Raw genomic sequence first — 20,553 nt, 5'->3', positions numbered from 1 at the left:
AAAGGACGCTGGGATATAACCAATTCAACACTGGTTGCTATGGACTTGTCACTAGGCTTCGTCATTGTATATTTGGCACATAGGTAAAGCTGCCGAAGCTGAACATTATATTCCAAAACACATATGTTTATTTTTAAAGTTTTTAAGTTACATTGTAACAATTTAACAATTCGTCCTTATGAAATCCAATCGCGGCACGGCTGTTTTGTAACGCAATAGACAGACGCTTAAATTCAACTAAAATGTAACAGTGAACAATCAGTGTTGGACCTACATTCTGTTGAGATGCCTCTCCAAATGCAGAAACCAAGCACAGTCACACCATAAAACGTTAAGACACGTTGAGAAAAAAGATCTGTATTTTGCCGTAATCCAATGACATGAAAAAAAAGTAATCCACAGCGATCAGTAGATCCACAAAAAGGTAAATGATACGGTGTATCCAGCAAGGCCGATACGAGCGTCACATACGAGGCCTCTCCACTTCGCCGTTTAAACAAAGTGGAATAAACGTATAAAAGTCCAAATCTACACAAAACCCGCAATCAATTAGTAAGCTGACATCACATTTATATACATGGCATTTAGGAAACCTTTATTGCAAGGTTGGCACGGCAAGATGTCCAGACTAGTGCAACAGTAATTTTCGTTTTTTGTGTCCTGCTGCTCCCATCGTCAGCCAGGTAATATTTTTTTTACTAAAGCAGTATATGAACTCTGATGTATTACCTATCACCATTTAGTTGTTTTGTGTTATTTAAGATATTTATTTAATATCTGGTCATGCCAGATCTAATTATTCCACAAATTTTTTAAACAATGCAATTACCCGTTTGAGCCACCAGGGGGGCAGTGCTCCTCCTGCCCCAGCAAACTCCACGTATGCGGTCAGAACCATCTGCTAGGGGGCCGAGACTGAGAGCTACATGGATAAATATGCACCAAACAAGCCACTTTGAAATTTTGCTCTTTTCATGAATAAAAAAAGTTGGGTGACCCCCCCACCCAGACTAAAAAATGTTGGATGACCCTCCCCTCAGCAAAAAATACCCTAGACCCTCCCCTATTTTCCTCCGGTGGTCCATTCCATAAATACCGAACGGTCCCTAAGCTATTTCAGTGAGTCAGCATGCACAATACCAGGGTCTCTCCTAAGTGGAATGCAGCCATCATTAATGGTTTTGAATACGCCTGTGCTTTTACTACTATGACATGTCAACATGTCTGCTGTGAAAAAGGTCTATTATCTGGCATTTTATAAACCAAACAATTAGTCGATTAACCAAGAAAACAATCAAGAGATTATTCATTTAAGAGGTTCATTAGTTGCAGCTCTAGTGTGGTGGATGCAGCTAAAACAAAAACCTCTTTCTTTTCTTTCCTTTAAGCAGGTAAAATGTCCATTGAGTTTAAAATGAACCTGTAAACATAACATAACAACACAACTGCCACACAATAATATCCAGTCTAGCTTAATTTAAACTGGACATATTTGAGTTTTCAAAACTATCTAAATAAGTGAAAGCAAACTTAACAGTTGGTTGGTTTAGGCTCGATATAACGTGGTAGGCTACTGTATAAAAGGCCAACTGAGTGTGGGAGGCAGGATGGATGGATGGACAGATGGATCAGGGCTTTTCTGTTAATCATTAATAACTTGGATTAGCCCCAGTCTTCTGTAAATATGATGAATGCATCCACGGCTTCATTACCTCTGCCTTCCCACAGCACGGCTTTATTAGTCTGAGGTTGCTCAACGTGTCAGGTTCATCAACTGCAGTTGTTTCCACTTTTCTTTGGTTTCTCATTTGGTTGGATGAAAAATGCTGGACGTGGTGTTTGTAATCTTTTTTTTTAATCTTTTCCTGGACTTGTGTGAAGGTGGGATTGGCAAACAGTGTTTAAAGATTCACGGTCTTAAAGATAAATGAGCTGCAGTGGACTTTTTGGTTTTGTGTTTTTTTACAGCATGCTGACTTAAGTTTTCATCTTTGGTTGATTTGTTTATCGACATTTACTTTTTTGTGACTATGCCGATGAAACGCAGCAGTGAGAGTTCAGCCAGGCATGAAGTGTTTCTTATTCACTCTCTAACCAAGACTTTGTGCAGCTCACCAGAAGAAACACACACAGACTTTAACGGACAGACACATTTTCATCAAGAGGATGATTCTGGGATTAAATCAGGTAATGAAACAACAATTTTCGATATTATTGCTGCTGGAAGGTCAGATCAATACGGCTGAAATGTTGCTGTTTTATATTAATGTCTTCTTCACCGTTAACTTCTCCTGTTTTCTCAACGTAATCTCCACTCAATCTTCACTTTAAATGTGAGTTTTTTTTTCTGTGGTTACATTTCAAATGCTGCTTAGTTGAAAAATAAATTGACACAGATTGACCACATGGTGGTGCTACAACAACAAGATCCCATTTATTTTCTTCACATACTTTTTTGTGAATAAGGAGGATGATGAAGATACATAAACACTAGGAAAGATGTATTTTGTACATGACCAAAAAGTAAGTAAAATATGAGCAATCAGTAAAAAAAAAAAAATCCGTCCTATATCACGATCGTCTTTAAATTCCGATGTAAAATGTAGAACAAGTAACAATTATTTCGATATATTTTGTGACTCAACATAAATCCTCATTTGTACAGTTTTCACCATGCTTTTTTAAAATTCTGAATTTAATTTATCTTGCAAAATATTAATTTTTCCTCAGGTTTTAACAATCCTCAATTAAAGATTTGCACACACAAAAAGGCAGACATAACAACGATGGATCAAATGTTTCATCAACACCTCGTGTCAATTATTAGCAGTATTAGGATTAAAGTAGTTCACTGTCCTATTGTTTGTTTGTTTTTTCAGTGCTGTTTCCCCCTCCCTAGCTACACCTTACACGTTGCTTTATTTTCAGTCCACTTCCCCCAGTTAGTCGCATTTTTCAAAGTTTTTCTTGCTGTTTTGACCTATTCTTGCCTTTCTTCCTTACTTTTTTTGTACTGTCTTTTTTTCTTCTAAGTTTTTGTCTCTTTTTTCAAAGTTTTTTTGTTGCTTATTTTAATTTTTTTGTCGCCCCAATTGTTGCCTTCCTTCTTTCTACTGTTTGTTTTCAAAGTTTTTATTACTATTGTCGACCTATTCTTGCCTTACTTCCTTCTTTCTAGCGTCTTTTTCCAATGTTTTGTCGGGGTTTTTTTACGTTTTTGTCGGCTTTTTTCATCAGCATTTAAATGTTTTCCAAAGCTGTTGTTTAGTAAATCTATCGCTGACATTGCTGTATTGTTCCTCTTTATAGAGACTCTTTTTTCTACCAAAAATTATTTGCACTGGTTAGGGGGTACACGGCTTAAAAAAACTGTTCAAAGGCGGTACAATATTGAAAAAAGCTTGAGAACCACTGCTCTGGAGGGTATTGACTGAAAGTATGCTAGAGGAGAAGAAGTACAGTTTCATTCTCTTTTAGACATGATATGGAAAGACCACTATCTGTGTAAACCATACTGAAAAAAGTCAAGTTATGTCGAAAATACACCCCTCTCGTGAGCTACTATATTTGTCTGTGTGTTTTCTCAGAAGCAGAGGACAGTAATGAGACGCCGTCCTCTGAGGAAGACCAGGACCTGGTGGACTTTAACTCGGATCTGACCATCAAACAGAGCATCTCGTCCTCCAGGAAGACCATCAGTCAGATCATCAAGGACAAGAAGAAACAGACACAACTCACTCTGCAGTGGTAAAAGCACCAATATCCATATTTATAGGTGTGTGTGGGGTACGGCTGCACGATATGAAGAAAATATGCGATAACGTTGTTGAATACAGTGATAACAATATTACTTGCGATAAATAAACAGATATTAAAATGTACTCAGTTCCGCATTTCTGCTGTTCTCAGTATTCTGCTAAAATACAAAAACTGCTTGTTGAATTTAAAACAAATGATGGAAAACATTCCCAGCATTCTTCTTCCAGCATAGTACAACTGAAAAAGGCACCACTAAAAAAAAAAAAGTTGCATTATAAAGTGCAGTTTTCAACGGATATTTTCTTTTAACTAACACAACTTGCGATGTGTCTATTGCGCCATGCAGTTGTTATCGTGATAACGATAAATTTATATATATATATATATATATATTGTAAAGCCCTAGTGTGGGGTGACATACATGAATAGCATCTCCATAGCTACTTGATAGCATTGTTTTGCATTACAAAAAACCTTCCTTCGTCCATCCTACAAAATGCTGGTGGGTGGTAGAAGAACTATTGGGCAGTCTGAGTTGAGGTTATTTGTTAACACTTAAAGCAGTTTTGAAGACATTTCCAGACTCCGCAAAGACTGCTCTTTCTCATCATAACAAAAGTTATTATGTTGGCTGCAATGTTAAAGGGGCTCTAAGCGATGTCACGCGTTTTATAGGCTACTGCAGTTTTTTCTCACATACAGCAAACATCTCCTCACGACCCGTGAGCTGCCTGTCCCCTGAACACACTGTAAAAAAACGCGGTCTCTGTAGACAGCCCAGGCTCCACAAACCACAACAAAAACAAACTGCGCCAACCTGCACCACGAAACACAAAAACAAACAGTCTTTCAGCGTTCCAGCCAATAACCGACAAGAAGGATTTAGGGGTGGGGGTTGGGGGGTTAGTGTGCGGAAGCATGGAAGGGAGGGGGAGGGGACGGGATGAGGAGGAGGGAGGGGCGAGCTAGCCTCGTTTTGTTTGAAAATACTTTGAATGTCAACAAGAAGTGACGTCACCCAACATCACTTAGAGCACCTTTAAGCTTCCCTCATCGCTACTGATTACTAAAGCAAACAAAAATGACAACCGATAGTGACTTCCGCCTCCTTGTTGCCACGATTGTTGGTAACCAGATGGTTATTTTATACACCTTCACTACATTGTACTATGTGTATGTGACAGATAAGAATAACGTTTTTGGTTTTTTAAAGCTGTATTCTCGTCTTTTCAGTACACCTGATTCCAATTTGCCCGATTTCAATTATGTTTGTTTGTTTTTCCCCTCTAATATGTAAAAAAGTGGGTCTGTCCATTGGTTTCATCTTTGTTGCTGGTCTTTGCTTTTACTGTATTCAGTGTACAACTGCCATGTTGCTGTGATACTTACATGTTTTTTCTAACTGATCTATATCTCAACAGGCTGGAGGAGAATTATATTGTGTGTGAAGGAGTGTGTCTGCCTCGATGTATCCTCTATGCTCATTACCTGGACTTCTGCAGGAAGGAGAAACTAGAGCCGGCCTGTGCTGCTACATTTGGAAAGGTGTGTGTGTGTGTGTGTGTGCGTGTGTGTTTGAATAGAAAGCCAGAAAACGTCAGAAATATCAGAAACAGATATCTATCTGCAGACTTCTTTCATCATAGTATGTTAGTTTTAGGGAACAAATAATTTTTTTTATAGATTACATAATAATAAAATATGACAAACTTTAGACATCGTGAACATTTATTTTCATTTTCCTTGCACGTGTTAAAGATACAGTGCTTTCAGTTACATGTCTCATGTCTCTTTATTATTATGAGAGTGTAATTCATGTAGTTTTAAAAATGTCCCAAAAGTCTATACTTTGGCTTTCTAATACCTGCAGATACCCTAAAAAGTGACAGTACAGTTACAAACATTACATACTGTTCATTATGAGGGTACTGTAGAATCCTAATATTGATCCAATGACAATGATCTGATGACCGATTGATCTAACCAGAACTTTATACTTCCTTTTCTCATCAGACGATTCGGCAGAAGTTTCCTCTTCTAACAACAAGAAGACTGGGCACCAGAGGACACTCCAAGTAATTGCAGAAATTGCAGAAAACTTTCTGAATTTTTGCAAAACGTTTTTCATGTACCCAAGAATTCCAAAATGTTGTCGAACTTATTTGATATTAATATCTTGGCATTATACAGATATCATTACTATGGAATTGGCATCAAAGAGAGCAGCGCTTACTATCACTCTGTGTATTCTGGAAAAGGTTTGACTAGGTAACAAAACATTTAACAGTTTTAATTCTTGCACGTTATACTGTACCTCCATGTTTTTTGCTTGTTGATGATTTTGTAGTATCTTATTGTTTGCAGCATTATTGCACAGTGGTTGTATTTTGTCTGTTTGGTCTCAGTCTTTGCAGATGACACACAAATTGTCTGTTGAAGTTTTACAACTCATGTTAAATACTCAGTCCGTGTGTTTGGTCCATCTAGAATAAATACCAAAATGTATTATACAAATTACATGCAACCTTGAATGTAAAACCCATATTAATATGAAAATTGTCAACTCAAAATCATTTTTACTGTAGTATTGATACTCTAAATATATGTATTTGTACTTTTTTTTTTTTTTTTTTTTTTTTTTTACTTTTAAAGATCTCATGTCAAACATAATGTATTTATATTTTCAAATAATAAATCTGTTTCTTTTTTAATTGCAGATTTTCTGGAAGCAAGCTCAAGAATGAGGTAAGAGAAAAGGGTAACTCTTACTTAAGGAGTAACTTAACACCAGGCTGAAAAGCAGTGTTTTGCTGCTCTCTCTGGTTGAAAGTTTGTCAATGGGAATTCGTGAATTGTGAGTGTTAAATTTTTCCCAAATAAACAACATTCATCCCAAAAAAAAAATGAGAGAACAATATAGTTTTTGATCTGCTTTAAAATATAGTTTTTGATCTGCTGTAAGATATAGTTTTTTCACATATATAATTTTTAGTCTTATTTTAGAAATATGCTCTGTTACACCTGTAACCGCACTCAACAACGATGTCACAGAGTCTTGGGTTACACTTGTACATCACTGCGACAAGTTAAGCCCCTGACACACCAACCCGACGGCCGACTGTTGGCAGAAAAAAATTAAAACCAGCAGCTGATTGGACGAACGCATCATGTGGGTCTGGCTGCTCCCGGATTTTTCAACCGGGCATAATTGCGGCTTTGTTTGGAATACGATCTCATATTTTACAAAGATAGTTCACCAAAACGTGTTTCTGAAAACATTTTTAGTGAGAAATAGGCCGTGCAGTTGCTGAATCTGTCTTCATTTCAGATCGACAAAGGTCAGTTTAAAAGATTTTTCGTCAGATTTTGAGAGGCTTAGTCACGCTCATCTCGCTCGTCGTTTCTGGGTTAGCACTCCACCAATCAGAATGGTCATTGAGTCTGACTGTCCACCCTCCGACCCAGCAAGTAAGGTCGGCCAAAATAAAGGCCGACAGCTCCTCCAACGGACGACGGCACGGAACACACCGAACAGACTCGAGTCACTGACCTCGCCAGACTGTCCGACGGCCGATTATCAGGTTGGTGTGTCAGGGCCATTAAGCCACCGGAGGTCTGCAAAAAACTGTTCTTCAGAGGCGTGCTAAGTTAATTCTTTAAAAAAAAACAATAGTGTCAAGATCAACTAAAGGAAAAAGGGACATGATGACATTGTTATTTCTTTCAGGGAGGTTTCACCAGGAAATATTCTTTGAGCTCTAAAACTGGAACGTTGCTCCCAGACTTCCCCAACGCTCAGCATCTTCTGCTGCAGGGAAATGTCTCTAGAGAAAAGGTTGGTGATACATATGAATTAATTTTGAGGTATCAGTATATTCTGTATTTAGCGTAAACAAACAAGAGGCTTGGCAGTGTCGATCTACCTGCTGCATTGTTGTTAAATAGGCATAATCTTAATTTTGACATACATAAAATGCTAGATGTTGCAAATGTATTTTACTCTTAACAAAATTACATTGACAGTAGGCTAGTTGTTTTAGCTGGCTGCTACTGATTTCATTATAGTTTTTTGTGTGAATTAATTTAATGTCAGATCTTCACTGTCTCTTCGCAGGTGGACACTCTGATCATGATGTATAAAACACACTGCCAGTGCATCCTGGACAATGCCATTAATGTCAACTTTGAGGAGGTGATGATTACTGTCACACGAGAGAATTTTATTGTTCTTACTGAAGAGAGTAAAATCAGCCTCCGCTAAAACTAGATATGACTCTTCAAATGTTTTGTTTCAGATCCAGAATTTTCTGCTCCACTTCTGGCAGGGAATGCCCGACCATCTGCTGCCACTGCTGGAAAACCCTGTTATAGTTGACATCATCTGCTTCTGTGACTCAATCCTCTATAAGGTTGTTAGGAAAAACTGTTTCAGGATTTTTATTTCTGCAGTATAATGGCAGGAATGCACAGTTCCAAATGTGTCCCAAACGCAGACATGTATATCATAAGATCCTGTTTTTTTGTGTCAGGTATGATTTAATGAGCACATTATTAATACAAAATTGAAAGATAGTAATGTTGTTGTTTTTTTGCACTAAGTCTTGTCCTTGTTGATGGTCATGAGACTTGAAATCTTTCACTTTTTTCAGTTCATCACATGGCATATATTTTGGTTAATTGTGAAGTTTGCTTTGAAGCTTTAAAGCTATTTTTTATTTTTGGCGTCATTGGGCACAAACATTCACAATAAGCTTTCAGCAAATTGTAATTCAAGTGGTCTGAGAGAAAAAAAGACTTTTCCAGGTTAAGTCAATCTAGCCCGTCGCGGGAGACTTTGGCCAATCACAGGTCCTTTTAGAGAGATAGAGCGTTCCTATTGGCTGTTCTGCCATATGCGCGTTCAGGTTCCTTCGGTGAAAGTTGTTTTCCATACCATGGCCGGCTCAAGGCTGCAGCTAATTCAAGGCTAAACTATAAAATAAGAGACTTTATTGTGAGCAATCTATATACAGTACAAATAGAAACGAAGTTGTGTAAAAAGTAGTCCAGTTTACTGTCCAGGGAGCGGGCAATTGCTGTGTGAAAACAGTCAGGAAAGCTGGTCTGCTGGGGTTAGTATTTAGCCTAGCATGAACGCCGGGGTCGTTGTGGGTATGCTTCCTCGCTTCCTGCGGCGATTCCTCGTTCGAATGGCAGCAGCCTGCTACGAGGACCAGAGGCCGAAACCGCGGCACTGCCTACTGCTGCCATCCGAACGAGGACACGCCGGAGGCGGTGTGAGATGAAATGTAAACGCGGTAGACGAGCCGGTAGTTTAGCCTTCTGCTAACCCTAGCTCACGGCTGCGGCTAGTTCAAGTTCATGTTTCTGTAGAAAACTAGAGCGTCGAATCACAGTATGTCATCTCAAAGGGCTTAACATAGAATTGCCGCTATAAAACACCATCTGGATGAAATGAATAATTAGTTGGCTACTCGTAAATGTTACTGTATGAAGCCGCTGCATGCCCATGCTCAATTGATGGGAGGGGAGAGGGAAAGCTGCAAGAAGAAGGTCTCAAAATTAAAATTCTGGTGTTTTTTTTTTTTTTTTTTTTAATTCTGCCTCCTGGAGCTTACAACATATTAGTAAAAAGAAATGTCATGCAGACTGACCTAGTAATTGGAGACACTATTTTGCAAGTGTAAAGGTGCAGGTTCAATTCCCCCTCTCCCTGAGCCATGTGTCTTAAGCAAGAAAAATCATTTTTTTACCAGCACTGAGGTAACTTCTGTAACCTCTTACTGTTAGAAGAGAGAGAGATCCTCTCTGACTCACTGATAAGATAGCTGATAACCTCCAGCGCGCTTTGTAGGAGGGTCTGGCAAAGCGAGACTACTGATAAGATAACTATCTGGATTAACAGTGTATATTCTAATAATGTATTTCTTATTGTCTCAGGTTTTAACAGATGTTCTGATTCCGGCTACAATGCAGGAGATGCCTGAAAGGTTTGTTACTTCATCTGCACTCCATGTATTATTGTCAAATGAATTGCTGGTGCAAAAAAGTAATAAAAATAAAATAAACTCCCATAAAACCCTCCCCTCCCCTGGAAAAAGATAAGCATGTTGGAAGGAATTTTCCCTATTGTCGAATAATTTTAGCCCCATTTTGGCCATCATTCCCATCAGTTATGATACAATTTCACCCACTTTCTTCACTGTAGAGATGAGTCTTGTCTAACACAAAAGCAGTTTTTTTGAACTACAGTGATATAAAAAGAGAGAGAAAAGCTTTGATTAATTATTTAATTGGGAATTGAGAATACATCTGTATAAATGTTGTTCATCAGTCTGTTGGCAGATATCCGCAACTTTGCCAAACACTGGGAGCACTGGCTTGCCTCCTCCCTGGAGAACCTCCCAGAATGCCTTGCAGCCAAGAAGCTCCCTATAGCACGCCACTTTGTTTCCTCCCTGAGGAGACAGACATCGTTCCTACATCTGGCACAGGTATGTTTACTGAACAACAGAATAGATTACAGAGATTATATTCTACTTTAGCGTCACAAAATAAACGTGATAATGATTTCTGAGGCCTTTTTTCCAGATAGCCCGTCCGGCGCTGTTTGACCAGGCAGTAGTCACCAGCATGGTGTTGGATATCGACAGTGTGGATCTTAGCAGCATCAGCTCGCAGCCTCTGCTCAGCATAAACGCTACTGGAGACCAGGATCCAGACATCTACTCTGAGTGTAAGACAGCTACTGATCAGTGGTGGAAGAAGTACTCCGATCATACTTAAGTAAAAAAATAGGAACACTGCAATGTGAGAATAAGTAAAAAGTAGTAAAAGTAAAAGTCCTGCAATTAAAATTGTATGTAACTGCACAAAAGTATTAGCATCAAAATATACTTCAAGTACTAAAAGTAAAAGTATTTATTATCCATTAATTCATTCATTCATTACACCTTTATTTATCCTCGAGAGATCATTGAGGGGCTACCCTCATTTTCAGTGTCATCGAGTCAGATTACAAAGACAAAAACAGAACAACACAGAAAATACAATCATAAGAAATATATAAAGACAATAAAACATTCTGAATTGGAAAATTATTTTATATTACCAAATAAAGATAATAAGTATGCAAAAGAAAGTACAACTATGTAAAGAAGTAACAAGTAGATGTTTGCAGTTGTTTAAACCCAGATTTCTAAATTGTCCAAGAGGCACAATTGAGTTCATTTTAAGACAGTGTTGTAATTATGCAGAACATTCAGAATAATATGCATCACTGGATTATAAACAGTAATGCATTAATGTGTTTATCACTTTAATGTTGCAGCTGGTAAAAGTGGAGCTAATTTTAATATTTTTTTGTATACTGTCAGGTAGCTTAACATACTGTGTAATAATACATCATAAATTATTAGGCATTTTTTATTTTGTATTAATAAAAGGTAACTAATAACTAATGGCAGATAAATGTAGTGGAGTAAAAATGTGTGGAGTGTAAGTATAAACTAGCATGAAATGAAGTGCCTCAAAATTGTACTTCACATTTACCACATTCCATCACTGATGATCATTTAATTCATATTTTCTCAAATCAACCTTAGGAAAATGTAATATTTATATATTTACATTAATCATATATGATAACTGAGCTAGAAAATAATATTAGTTTCTAATTAAGGTAGGCTATATAATAATATTAGAAGATTCACGTCAGCAAATCCATAGACCGATCCGTCTCTAAAAGGATGCATTCATCAAGCTTTTATTTATTTATTTTTTTAAAGAAACAACCAGCAGCTGTTTCTGTTGTTCTACTAGACAGGTGAGACTCTGTTGTATAGATAGTAAAGCAACTTGTCTCTTCTTTTTTATTCCAGATGACTCCATCACCGTCTTTCAGGAGCTGAAGGAGCTGCTGAGAAAGAACGCCACAGTGGAGTCCTTCATCGAGTGGCTGGACTCTGTCGTGGAGCATAAAGTCATCAAGGTAACAGCTGTTCCACCTGGCGTTGTGCGGGCCGCGGACTCATATTTGTCCTGCTTAATGTCCTGTTGTGCAACCAAGCAGTCTTTTCTTTTCTGTCTCTGATCAGCCCGGGAAGCAGAGCGGTCGATCTGTGAAGAAGCGAGCTCAGGATTTCCTCCTCAGGTGGAGTTTCTTTGGTGCCAGAGTGATGCACAACCTCACGCTCAACAATGCCTCCAGCTTTGGTAAGAAAATCTTTAAAGTAACAAATCATTAGCCTTCATGTATTCAGGTCCGTTTCACTGAGAGAGACATGCTCTCTTTTGCAGGAACACCGTAATTACACTCGCACAGTTACACACATTCATACATGAAAGTTGCCCAGTGGTCCTGATTCAGTGATAGATACTGTAGTGACTTAACAGACATTTATTTAAATGCAAATCTTGGAGATTAATACTTTAACTAAAAGTCCTAAGTACTTCTTCCACCACTGTTACCCAGTGCAATCACTGGTAATCCTCCCGTCACAAATTATTCAATGAATTTTAAGACGTTTGATTTTGATTTTCATCTCGTATGCCATCAGGTCAGATTACTTTACAGCTCAGAACAGAGCAAACATAACATAAACTGATGAATCCAACAGGGTTTAGGGGAACTATGGTCTAACGGGTGCTAACGAAACTGTTAGTCAGACAACATTAAAACACAATTTATAAACGCTGCATACTGAACAAAATGGCAACATGGTGAAAATTGTTTGCCAAACTATTAACTGTAACTCAGCGAATTAATTTTGTGTTCCTTTCTTCTACATTATTCAGTCTATACACACACACACACACACACACACACACACACACACACACACACACACACACACACACACACAAACACTCTAACACACATGGCTAATATGAGCCAGCTCGGAGCAGATTGTTACAATAGCGCCATAAATTTAAATGGCCAGACTCGCCTTGATTAAACAAAGTCTTATCTGCGGGTCGCATGCTCTCTGTTCAAACACACGCACACACAGAGAAAACCTGTAGGTGAATCAACACTGACCATTTGGTCTGAAGAGTCCTAGTGAAGCTCAAACACACACAGACGGTTTTAAAGCTGCGACCCTGCAGGTCAAACAAAGAGCAGCTTGACGCAAAGGTCAAACTGTTGATAAAGAAGAAGATACAGTGAGGTTGTCAAATGTCTCTGGAAATTTGATATCCGCATAAACACAGTCTCGCCTCATAATCTTAGGTATAATTCTCTCTTTTTTTTCTTTTGTATTTTCGACATTGACAGGTTCCTTCCATCTGATCAGGATGCTGTTAGACGAATACATCCTGTTGGCTTTGGAGACTCAGTTCAACAACGACAAGGAGCAGGACCTGCAGAACCTGCTGGACAAATACATGAAAAATGCAGGTATCAAGCATCAAACAGAGGCTGAAGTTTAGCTGTTGACATACGTGAACTTGACTCAAATCTCCAGCAGGTCTAAAGTCTGTTTTTTCTTTTACCATCAGGGACATAGTAATACCACTTTACAGATGTTACAAACATCGTAGGATGATAATAATTCTATTTTTATAGCACTGTCATGTGACATAACATGTCGTGTCATGTGCTTTACAAAAAGACATAAAACCAAGAGAATGCACAGTCATGGACATATAATTAAATATAGGATAATGTAAAAAATACAATAAACTATAATTGTTAGGAATGGAAATCCTTCTACATCATAGTATCATAATGATTATTTTTTGTTATACAATATATGGAGCACATGTTGTATTAGGAAATAGAGATGCATTTAATTTAACACAGCAGAAAGGGAAATAAATTAAATTAGAGTAGAATAAAATGTCATAAAAATAGACAAAAAAACAACAAAAGTTATCCAATTTCTGTGCATTTGTGGTGCAGTAATAAATAGCTCTCAAATATAATAAAGGAAATTAAAGTGCAGTTGAGAAAAGGGCACAGGAAAATAAATTTGGGGTTTGATTGTAATTGAATTTACTGGAAATAATCAACCTAACATAATTTGAATGAATGATTGATCTTTTACTTTCATCATTATTATATTAAATCCCTACAAACAGAATAATTGGTGCTACAATAATGGTAAATGAACATTAACATAACTGTTCAAACAGTTGGTTTACTGAGTTTTGTTATTGTTAAAGACGTGATGTTAACTTTATTACTTTCAGATGCAAGTAAAGCAGCGTTCACGGCCTCTCCCAGTTCCTGCTTTCTAGCTAATCGCAACAAGGCCAGTGCTGCCATTGACCAATCAGTGAAGAATGAGTCTCTGGTGGAACACGCCTACATGTCTCTGTCCACCAATCAGCAGCAAAGTCTGGAAACAAGCACCGTCATCTACCAGGGGACAGAGTCTGCTGGGTTCACAGTGTCAGGTAAAAGCAACAAAAAAAGAATGCACCATGTCCTCCAAAGTAGTAATCTGGCTATCACCAGACCAAGCTCATTCTTTTCAGATTGAACATTAGTCTGGGGAGTCTGCTCTGTATTTTCTACTGCACAAGAGGCGTGATCAACGGGCATAGTTCAAATGCCTCTGTACGCAATTGGATAGTCCTTCAACCAATCAGACCAACGATCCAGGTGACGTAGCAGCGACAGCGGCATCAACGGGTTGCTGTGCTGCGGTGGCTGCTATGTTGAATGTAAACAAGAAGCTGCTTGGTCGCTTCTCTATTGTCATCGTGATAAACCCACCAATAGCGCGCCAGGTGGATAAGCCAGTTTGTGATTGGTCCCCGCAAAATTGTAACAGCCTGAGCTGCAGGGCGAAATCAAATCGGCGGCAGATCGAGCTGGGTTTACCCAGCCTACCAAAGTAGTTTTGTTTTTCATTCTACTCCAAAACGATACATGTGTGTCCCAAACAACAGGACAACATTGTCTGTCAATGCCTTTAGAAACATTACAAAAGACCGACGAATCTTTATTTCCTGCTCTCTTTGGTTTGGTTAGGTTTAGATACATAGTTATGGTACCTTTCATGGTCAAAACAAACCATCATTGACTGTTAGAAAACAGGAGACTTGTACATCCAACCATCCTCATTAGATTTATTAATAGCTGTGTAAATGGAAAACAAACAGAAAGGAGTGCACGAGCCACAAAATGGTAGCAGGGTTTCCGCGGGGTCTTAAAAAGTTTAAAATTTCAAAATCAAAATGTTAGGCCTTAAAAAGTCTTGTGTTCTAGGTCTTAAATAATTTTAAACAGGTCTTAATTTTCCTACGTCCATGCAACGCTACCTCTAATGCTCTTATTTATTTATTTTTATTCCGTGGTGTTGTAGTTCTTTCTTTCGCTAGTCCAAATATAATTTCACTGTATTACGACTACAAATGAGACCAACGTGCAACTTAAATTGCAGCCAATCAGCTTTCGTGTTATTGGTGCGAGTTTTTTTCTGGATTGTACCACAGACATAAAACGGATTTTATTCTTCAGCTATGGGGAAGTGCAAGTTTAGCGATACTTGTTTAGAAAAAACTGAGGGCTTAGTTGATGTTGTGATAAAGGTCTTAAATTTCATTCATTATGGTCTTAAAAAGGTCTTAAAAAGTCTTTTTTGGTACTCTGTGGTAGAGGGGGAGGTAGCATGTGATTGTGCCGGCCGGCCAGGAGTTATCTGAATCTGGGGGGGTGGAGCTTCTGAAGGGGGGGGGGGGTGTTGTAGTATTTGTTTGGCAGTTGAGTTCAAATATCAATTTTGTAAAGTGAACACTTACGGCCCCTGTGTGTTTTCCCTCTTCACACTCAGGTGGTCAGATGGACTTCTCTCAGGTCAGCGGGCCCCTCATGACGCCCCCCATCTCTCCAGCAGCGTTAGTGCACCGAGGCTCTGTCATCAACCAGGGACCCATGACTGGGAGACCCTTGACTACTACTTCTTCCTCCTCCACCTGCTCCTCCTCCTCTTCTTCCTGTCTGTCCTCTCTCAGCGCCATGACCCAGCTCAACCCCTGCTCTTCATACCCGGAGACCCTGTACCACTGCTTACCTCAGACCAGCTCTAGTTACTTCCATCCAGCCAGTGGCTCCTCAGTCTCAAACTACCAGCCTGCACTCAGGTCAGTTATGCTACTTAACAGACAATTCAGGGCAGTTACTGACGTTTTATTTAATACATTTATAAGATACAGTCCTGTCAGTGTCATCTGCCTCTGATATGATGGACAATATGGACTGATGACTGTTTTTTTTCTAAAATTTCCTTCGGGATGAATAAAGTATCTATCTATCTATCTATCTATCTATCTATCTTTTTCTTGTTGTTATCTTCCTTGTAGTCTTGCTATGCCAGACCATCCTCCACAGCGCTGCGGAGGAGGGTCTGGCTAGTCCACATAGTATTCCGGGATGGGAGAAAAACGTGCTCTGAGTTATTGGTATTTCTTTAAACCAATCACAATCGTCTTGGGCGGTGCTAAGCTCCGCAAAAAAGCCTCGGGAAGGAACTTGTTTTGGTGGAACATGTGTACGTTCAAAAGTTGTTTTAGTCGTGCAATCCCTAATGTAATGTTTGTTGATTCTCCTTTTTTTTCTCATGAAAATAGTTACATTTTAGAACATTAATGTACAAATCCTTTTTACTTTTATGAGCTACTTGGAGCTTTTTTTTTTATTAGATAAAATACCCGTCTAAGTTTGAATTTACACATATCTGACAGTCAAATGGAAAGAAAAAGAAGAAGATATACTTTATTAATCCCTGAAGGGAAATTTAAATGTTCAATCTGTTTTTGTACACTTTACTAACACACAGGCATGAAATACACACACATGCGAACAGGACCTATAGACGTGCATTAAATGGAGAAATGTCAGAGCAGAGTGATGGGGATACATCACCTACATCACCTCGGCAGTGCCCATTCGGGCGAACTGGCACCGCTCTATCTACCAGTTAACACTTTGTACTTGGGTCGTACAAGACAAGTCCCCACCGACTGAGCTCCTGCCACACAAAATATGTTTTGTTGTCATTAAGTATGAAGATTGTTTATCGGTGTTTTAAGCCCCCCAACGTCTCCTTCCAGGCAGCGCTGCCTGGAAGGCACTAGGATTAGCCAATGGTTATGGTTATAGTTAGGGTTAGGGTTAGGTGCCTTGAAGTCAACGGTCGCAGCGCTGCCTGGAAGGAGACGTTGGGGGCTTAAAACACCATCGAGTATGAAGATTTGTTTAATCTGTGTTTCAGGCCTCCGAATCAGAGTCAGTGTCTGGCTTCGGTTCAGTCTCAGGCTTCATCGCTGGCCTACCATCTGTCCCGGTACCCGTCCTTCAATGACCAACACCTGACTAAAGACGTCTTCTACAGCCATCATCCCCCGTCAGCTCATCACTCATCTAACAGCACTAACTGCTCCCTGGCACCTTACGGCTCTGCGGTCCGACCCACATCCAGCTACAGTTCAGGCTCAGATCCAGTTCAGACTGAACAGGGACTGGACGCTCAGACAGCGGCTCAGATTCTGGACTCAGCAGAGGGGTTCGGCTTTGTGGTGGGGGCTGGACTGAACCCTGCGGGCGGTGGGTGTCAGGGACAGACGTACTCTGCTGCAGGACACAGCGGTGAGGACGACTCAGACTCTGGCATTAATGTGGAAATTAGCTTCTCAAACTTTGCCCACCCACAGAATTTTATTTTTAAAAGTGAAATTATGCACAAGACGGTTGAATATTTCTTTTTGATGTCATGGTGCCACGTGCTGTCTTAGCTTATGTTGTGGCTTCAGTCAGAGTCAGAAGAAGCAGATACAGAATATGTACTAGAGAAAAAAAGTGTGTTTAATGTTTAATTAAGTGACATTTAACACACACTTATTACAGTTTTCTGTGCTTTTTTAGCTGCATATAGTCAACCTCTTCTGACATAAAATTGACACATTAGACTTAAAGATGTAACATTGTAAACATATTACACATCACTTCCTGTGACTATTAACTAAGAAAGACCTGAGAAGGTGTTACAACAAATTAAAAATCTTTAATGACCTTTCAGGATAACGAAACCACTATTGTTGGTGTGTTGCTAAAAGTAAGAAAAACATACATATATTCATACAAAAAGTTGCAGTATTACACTAAACTGTAAAATATGTCACCAGCCAAACGAAACGCACACTTTCACTGCTAAGACACTCAGAGACCAGACTCTATGTCAGCAGTTTCCAGCCTCGGCTTTTGTTTTGTCACAGTTCTCTTCACCAATAAAACATTTGAAAAAGGACTTGTGACCCTTTAAAATGAAGCAATACACCAAACAACCTTAGTTGTAATACAGTGTAGTTTTATTCCTTTAATCACCTTGGGACTCATCAAACTTTTCTTGTGAAACATTTAGGGGTCCCAATCCCCACCAAATTATTAGTTTTTTTTCAATTGCTTAAGCACTATTTTTCTAAACACTACACAAAATCAGCAGAACACCTCAGAGACCCTTTGCAAAATGAAACACTCTTGCAAAAACTATACACTAATTTATAAAAAACATATTTTGTTACCATATGAAACACTGTAAATAAAGTACACAGAGAAAGTGCAAATATACGATAAGTTCACCAAACACTACACAATAACCAATGCTGCAGACTGAGGAAAATATAATTTATTTCTCTCCATATACCCAAATCAGTTAACATGTCAACATGGAGAATCCCAACAAAACATGTCCCAGTTTTCATGCTACAGTAGTACACTGTCAGCTCAGCAAACAACAGACAAACATTAAATACTGTATCCAGTACAGGTTACAATTACAGTAAAAAAACAACAACAAAAACAAAAAAAATATATCTGAAAATACAGTACAGAAAATACTATACCTACCTGCTGCATTTGTATAGTGCTTAAACCTGATTGGTGTGTCTACAATTAAGCACTCATGTGCACCTGATGGCTGTGTTTCACAGATTGGCTCATAGGTGTGGTCATTTGAAAGCACTGCGCTTTAGAATTGCAAGGAAGTGACATCATGACATACTTCTGTGTCTAATGTATACAAGTGTGTTTAGTGTTTTGCAAATCACTGTGTGTATCTTTTTGCAGAAAGTGTGAGGCTGACATTGTGCTTATAGTGGTGCACATCTGGGCCAATGTTTTGCTCTTTGAATGTTAGGTTTTGATAATTGTGTAATACTTTCTACTACATTTCAGTGTGTAAGCAATCGGCAAAAACTGTAACAGGAACTCAATGTCAAACTTTCCTCCTGTGGCAGGTTACTATGGCAACAGCAGTTACCTGGACACCCAGCGCATGACATCACTGGTTGATCAGCATGTGTCCGTCATCAGCACCGTCGGCAGTCTGCGCCCGTTTCCTTCAACGTACTCTGAGGTCCACGATCCGCTCAACATCCTGGATGAACCGGGAAGGAAAACAACAGGAGCGTATTTCACGGAGGCCGAAACCGGAGCAGGTCAGGTTTAAATTTCTCAACACATTAATAAGGGCAAAAGTAAAAATAGTCCGTAAAAGGACCAGAGATGTAAAATACATCTTGAATTTTAAAGGAATTAAATACATTTCTGTTTTTTTCCTCCTCAGATCATTCCCTCCCCACGTCAGGATCTGCTCCATGCATGTTTGGAGTTTCCTCTCTGTTCACTTCCCAGGATGCATTGCTCTCTCAGCAGCGTGTGCCATCATCGTCAGAGGTGCAGGACCTGGTGTCTTCGCTGCCTCCCATTAACACTGTCTTCATGGGAGCAGGAGGAGTACAATGACGGCAGAAAGCACAAACTTCTAAAGGAGAACCGTCCTGATTTGTTGGACTCAAGTTCCCATCAGATGCAGAATGTATGTATGTATGTATGTGACGAATGCACCCAGCCAAATTCAGACCAAGAACATTCAAACTGTAAGGTACAGTATGAACATGGAGCCAGGACACTCCTGCAAAAAGAGATATACACATACTGTATAAAGACTAAGGAACACCTGCATGACACCTGCCAATTGTTTTTATCCCCTACTGTATTATAAACCAGATGGAGAGGAGCAAAGGAAAGATATTTATTTGTATGAAAATGTGGATTTTTACTTTAAAAACATACAATATAAGACAGCAGTCATTCTCTTACAGATATTTATCTCATATCCACAACTGTGTTTTTGATCACAAACCTTTGTTTCTAAATGATGCCTAAGGGCTTCCACTTCTTCTGTTTGCAAATGGTTGTAAATAAATCTTTGTTTGACAGAGTTCTGTTCTATATTTATTGACAATCCAAGGTGATTGGAGTGGACTCCGACTCTATATACTCAGCTATTTACTATAAAGGCTAGACTTGGTGCTGAGTTTAATTATTCAGACGGGTTGCTATCACTGCTGCAAGATTAAACCGTTTTGGAATTCAATTCAATTAAATAACTTTACTTTAAAATTTATGTTAATGAAAAAGTCATAGTATAGTATGTAAAAAAAGTCTTAGTATAGTATGTCATAAAAAGTCAAAGTATAGTACAGAATGTCGAAAAAAGTCATGAAAAAATCAGTATAGTATGTCGGGAAAAAAAACATGAAATAGTCACAGTATAGTATGTCGAAAAAAGTCATAAAAAAGTCATAGTATAGTATGTCGAAAAAAGTCTAAAAAATATCATAGTATGGTATTATGAAAAAAGTAATAGTATATTATGTCGAAAAAAATTATAAAAGTCATAGTATAGTATATCGAAAAAAGTCATAAGAGGTCATAGTATAGTATGTCGAAAATATACATAGTATATAATGTCGAAAGTTATAGTATGTAAAAAATCATAGTAT

At 38.7% G+C, this 20,553-nt stretch overlaps 1 protein-coding gene across 1 annotated transcript; it reads left to right on the top strand.

Annotated features, from left to right (window-relative positions):
* Positions 1-2,015: 2,015 nt before the first annotated feature.
* On the top strand, positions 2,016-19,988 carry rfx6 (regulatory factor X, 6). The gene is made up of 20 exons (XM_031322587.2): positions 2,016-2,187; positions 3,588-3,747; positions 5,181-5,304; positions 5,773-5,834; positions 5,950-6,027; positions 6,477-6,504; positions 7,487-7,594; positions 7,874-7,951; positions 8,055-8,168; positions 9,700-9,749; positions 10,094-10,253; positions 10,351-10,495; positions 11,640-11,749; positions 11,856-11,973; positions 13,037-13,159; positions 13,954-14,160; positions 15,543-15,852; positions 16,983-17,356; positions 19,003-19,203; positions 19,332-19,988. Exons 1-20 carry the CDS (start codon positions 2,031-2,033, stop codon positions 19,508-19,510), a joined length of 2,886 nt encoding a protein of 961 aa, XP_031178447.1. The 5' UTR covers positions 2,016-2,030; the 3' UTR covers positions 19,511-19,988.
* The last annotated feature ends 565 nt before the right edge of the window (positions 19,989-20,553 follow it).

The sequence above is a fragment of the Sander lucioperca genome, chromosome 19 (assembly GCF_008315115.2).
Source record: "Sander lucioperca isolate FBNREF2018 chromosome 19, SLUC_FBN_1.2, whole genome shotgun sequence".
Lineage (NCBI taxonomy): Eukaryota > Metazoa > Chordata > Actinopteri > Perciformes > Percidae > Sander > Sander lucioperca.
Note: the sequence above shows the minus strand (reverse complement) of the source record. Positions and strands in the feature narration are given on the sequence as shown.

Coding starts and splice junctions, on each gene's coding strand:
- rfx6 (XM_031322587.2), top strand. CDS start 2,031: ATGCCGATGAAACGCAGCAGTGAGAGTTCAGCCAGGCATGAAGTGTTT. Junction 7,595..7,873: donor GAAATGTCTCTAGAGAAAAG/GTTGGTGATACA, acceptor GTCTCTTCGCAG/GTGGACACTCTGATCATGAT. Junction 15,853..16,982: donor AACTACCAGCCTGCACTCAG/GTCAGTTATGCT, acceptor TCTGTGTTTCAG/GCCTCCGAATCAGAGTCAGT.